This window comes from Cyprinodon variegatus, unplaced genomic scaffold (assembly GCF_000732505.1).
Source record: "Cyprinodon variegatus isolate N-32 unplaced genomic scaffold, C_variegatus-1.0 Scaffold138, whole genome shotgun sequence".
NCBI classification, from domain to species: Eukaryota; Metazoa; Chordata; class Actinopteri; order Cyprinodontiformes; family Cyprinodontidae; genus Cyprinodon; species Cyprinodon variegatus.
Window position 1 is genome coordinate 70,540 of NW_015150591.1, and position 4,861 is coordinate 75,400.

General features: G+C 38.1%; 1 protein-coding gene across 1 annotated transcript in view; it reads left to right on the forward strand.

The window, feature by feature from the left end:
* The window catches only part of ppp1r2 (protein phosphatase 1 regulatory inhibitor subunit 2), a 27,731-nt gene that overhangs the window by 9,358 nt on the left and 13,512 nt on the right, over positions 1-4,861 (forward strand). Inside the window, exons 2-3 of the mRNA XM_015376671.1 lie at positions 2,506-2,613; positions 4,199-4,285. Of these exons, the coding sequence (XP_015232157.1) occupies positions 2,506-2,613; positions 4,199-4,285 (195 nt within the window). The remainder of the gene's footprint in view (positions 1-2,505; positions 2,614-4,198; positions 4,286-4,861) is intronic.

Below are 4,861 nucleotides of genomic sequence, written 5' to 3' on the forward strand. Positions count from 1 at the left end.
TATCGATGCAATGTTCTTGCTTTAGCCGGTCAGGCCAAAGTCGGGCTTTTTCTGTGTTCTGTGGATTACCCATGTCAGCTCTCCTGGTATCTGCTCTTATTCAGGTAGTTAATGGTGAACTGTAGGACTCACACGTAGTAATGCATATTTAATGGTTGGCTCCATGAAACCTGAATCTCTCCTTTCTCTGTGGTGAGCTTTTGCACTGACAGTGATTCTGATTTTCATAATCTGAGAAAAGTTTAAGGTTACAGCTTACTTTGAAAAAGTTATCCAACATTGGGAACAACATTGGCTGAGAAAGAAAACTGGAGCAGAATGTTTCTAAAAAGGAGACTTTAATATAGACTTTAAAAAAATGTTTCTTAGACCTACTCCTTCAAAAAGCCACGCATACCTTAAACATATGTACGTGTCTACTGTCAAACATAATTAAAATCTAGACTTTATTATTTTCTAGACTTAATTGCCAGTCTGTCAGAAGATTTGGCTTCTTTAAATATTTACAGCACACCAGGAAACTGTTCATATTTGATGAGATCTGCGCCTCGCTGTGAGATCCGAGGCTCCGATGTGAAATTGATGAGCTTTTCCCTCCGGCTCTTGCTGACACCAATTGTCTCCTGGCTGCATGCTGTATTTGGAAGGAGCGGATTTTTGCGCCTCTCAAAGCAAACGGCGCGTGCTGTGTTTTTGTGCGGAGACTCAGGGCTCGACCTTTCCTCGCCGTACGTTGACGGAGCTACCTGATAGTGCAGCTCAGCTCTCAGAGCGGACTCACTCTGTTTAATGAGTTTCCCTGTGGTGTGATGTCGCCAGCTGTTGGCCGCCCTGGAGAGGTAGACCTCACTGCGTAAGAGAGCGAGGTCTATTTTTAGTGCCGTCAAGGAGTTGGTGTATATTTTTTTTTTATTTGGCAGATGCAGGTGCTCCTTCATTATCTTTCAGTTGTTCTGATGGATAACTCTTATTCATTTAAATGCTAATTGGAAGAGGAATATATGTCAATAAAACATTTTTTACGCCCCCACCATTTAATTTAGAGATCTAAATTTGACTGAAATTTGCAAATTGATCTAAAGACTAATTGGTTTATGATTGCATCAAACTGTCATTTAAGTTCTTTAACCTCTTAACATCCACCTCATTTTGGGAAATTCTCGCCTATTTTGCATACCCAAATGGAAAAGCAAATAACTTAGGAACTGTAAACCCAAATTATATGTGCAATACCTAATTTGAAAGCTAACACCCTCTAGTTTCTGAATATATACATGAAAATTGGGTGAGTAAAACACCCAACCTGCATCAGTTCAAACAAGACTCAAAGTTATTGTTTTTTTATGCTAGAAAATAATAGGTCTTTTTTGAACAGCAGTAATGAAGACATGCTGCTTTGTCATGGTACATTTCTCACATGCTGCTATATCTGTGTAAATTGTGCTTGTGTGCTCGATGTGTCCATGAAATTAACTTTGTGGTTGAATTGAGGAGAATCTAAGCTTTCCAACTATGTGTAACGTGTCTATATTGGTAAATATTTTACCAGTGTAATGTTGATGCATTCTGAGTTATTATTTGTAAACGCTTTAAAACGGAAAAATCATCGTTTCTGATGTTTTTCCTTCTTCCTTATAGTAATGGAATCGAGACCAGGATGGACTTTTTCCAACAGATTCTCATTATAGGAGGGGTTTGACAGGTTAACACTCAACAATTCAAACTTAACGTGTTTGATTTTTGATAACTTTGAAATAAAACAACTACATTTTCTTGCAGTGTTCACAGAAACAAACGCGTTTTCCTCTGGTTGATTTGCTGATGCATCTTTTTTTTTTTTTTTGTCTAACCAGATGTTTTGTGGCTCTTGCGCTAAGCTGTTGAGCATGTAGTGACAAAACCGAGCTGCTCATTAAGCTGAAATGTGAAACGTAATGAGGAAAACATTCTTTGTTGAAGCTCCTTCTTGAGCATCAGTTTGCAGCATGTTAACTCTATTTACTCTGAACGGATCAGCTCTGATGCTGAGAGGAGGTTTATTCAAGGCTTCCTGGCAGCAGGCGGTGGAAGATTTAGCATCCTTCTCCCGTCCCCCATCGCTTTCCTGTTTCTCATTAAGTTTTCAACCTTTTTCCTTGAATGATTTGAAGGGAATTGTGCTAGCTGAGATGTTTTCCTGACCCATAAAAAAATTCATTGCCACTTGCTTTTGAATTTATATTTGTGTTAAAAAACAAAAACAGAAAAATGTCCAACTTAAAATACTATAGCAACAGTGTAAATAAAAAAAAGTCTCACATTTGATAAAGGAAGAAAAATAAAGATTGTTGAATAATTGTTGTGCTAGTGACATATCTGGGCTTTTATCCATGTGTTCCTAAATGTGTGCAGTTTGATTCAAAACTGGGCCGCGTTCTGCTCTAGATTACATCAGGACTTTCTCGTCCCTTAGGTTTCTGTGTATCGATGTCATCCTCTGTTTCCTCTTCTTTAATCTCTTTACAGAAAGAAATCTGCCAAATGGGATGAGATGAATATCCTGGCGACATACCATCCTCCGGACAAAGACTACGGCCTGATGAAGATCGATGAACCCAGCACACCTTATAACAGGTTAAAGGGCTCAGATGAAATACAGAAAATATTCACCTGATTTAAACAAGTTTTAAAACATTTTTTTTTTGTTAACATTAATTACATATTTCACTTTTTTATATCTCCTCTTTTGGTGATTTTTGAAGAATATATTGAAGTGGAGGGGATAGTATAAATGCAGCGTATCTGGGATATTTTCCACATTTGAATAATTCTACACACATAGAAACCTCATAATGGGCCAAAAGAAAAGAAAATGTTTTTTCCTGATTCACAGTATAAAGGCACACCCTGTCTATGTAAAGTTTAAGAACCCAGAAATGGAGATCCTACAATTCTTTCTGTGGTGGAAACGCCACTTGAGCTCCCCTGTTGCTTTATGGGGTGAAGGAAAACTTCCAGAGGGACAATCAGCACTTTACTGATCAGGCTTTTTACTGCAGCAACTGAGAGCAGAGTTGAAAGGAAGAAGGCTGTAACCACATAAGGATAAATAGCTCCAGAGCTCTCGATACCTTAAACTGGATTTCATTCAATTTAGTTAATTTATATAGCGGATGTTCATGTCAACCAGCTGATTGCACGATGTTATTCACTGTGCAGGATTAGCATGAGGCGACAGTAGACCTTAGCTTGCATTGTGCTGTTGAGTTTGCAGTAATCCGTCACACCACATGCATCAGCAGTGGAGAGAAAATAAAGATAGAATGATGTTAAGTGGTCCCAATGTCCTCCAGCAGCCTAAGTCTATAGCAGCATAACCTGAGGCACTCTATAAGCTTTATTAAGGTAGACAGGGTGTCTGATAACTAAAAGAGCATTCTGCTTGAAGAAATTCTAGGAACCACCAGTAAACCTGCAGATTGAGAGCAAAGTGCTCTGTTAGGAACACAAGGCAAAATCGGATCTCTGACATAAGATGGTGCTTGGTTATTTAGGGCTTTATATGTGAGAAAGAGGATTTTAAATTCTATTCTGGGTTTAACAGGAAGCCAATGGAGAGAAGCTAAACTAGACGAATATGATCTGGAGCACAGCTTCATCTTGGAAAAAGTAAAACTACCCAAACCACGCAGTCAAGATAACAAATGTGTGGCTCTGTTAGGAGGTCCAGTCAGATCTGTAGAGACTGCTTAGAAACAGGTGCACTGCTACAAAAGCTCCTTCAGCTCACTGTTGGAAAAAGGCGGTCAATACTTGCATACATGATGTTTTCCTTTGTTTCTAGCTTTGATAAAAGTAATTATAGGTTGTTGTTTTTTTAAACCTTTTATTTTTCTGAAAAAAGGAGAAAATCTAATGTGGATTAGGCAACGAAACATAAAGCAGAAAGTGAAGCGCTGTGTGAATACATGCTAAGTGAGCCGCTCAGCTATTAGCATCGGATTAAACTCAGGATGTGTAATTTTGCAGTCGGCTTCCATAAAATCCAGCAACTGAATTGAACCGAATCAGATTATCTTCATAAATTCAGTTGAATTCTTGTCAAATAGATTTTTGCAGTTGGAAACTCTTCTTTTATATTTGTAACTTGTCTTCCTTTGTCCATCTGTCCTGATGACCTCTGGTTGTCCCTGTCCCCCTTTTGTTTGTCTGTTTACAGGATGGTTGGTGATGAGGAGGATGAGGGCGCACTCAGTGACTCAGATGGCCATGCCGGTGGGCTCAAGCCTGATGACCTGGCCTCAAAGTAGGAGCTAAAATTTGAATTCACAGAGACACAAAAACAATCAAACTCCTAAATGCTGAGTGGATGTAAACAGCAAACAGAGCTATTGTTGTATAACAGCTCAGCGATTTTTATTCCAAAGGTGTCCTAGTATGAAAAAAAAACAGTTTGTATTCCCACAGAAGCTGATAACACACTAATGGGCTTAGCCTATGAAGAAGTTGTGAATCAATAAGAATTGTCACTGATATATCAGGCTTATGGACATTTACACTGCATAAAAAATAGTCAAGCAATTTTACAAATCCTTAAATTAAAGATACGTCAGAGTCTTTATGAACTTCTTGTATCCTAAAGAAAAAAAACTAGAGGTGCATAGGGCTGGGTATTGTTCAAAAATTTTCGGTGCCGGTACCAACACAGATACCTTCACTTCGATACAGGTTCCTGAACGATACTTTTTTCAATACCAGTTTTATAATATCAATTCGAAGTAAAAGAAAATTACACAACATAATAAAGTACAAATCTTGAGTTTTATTTTAAGCTCTGATTTTTCCATTTTCATTTTTCCCCTTACAAAAAAAAAAAAAAAAA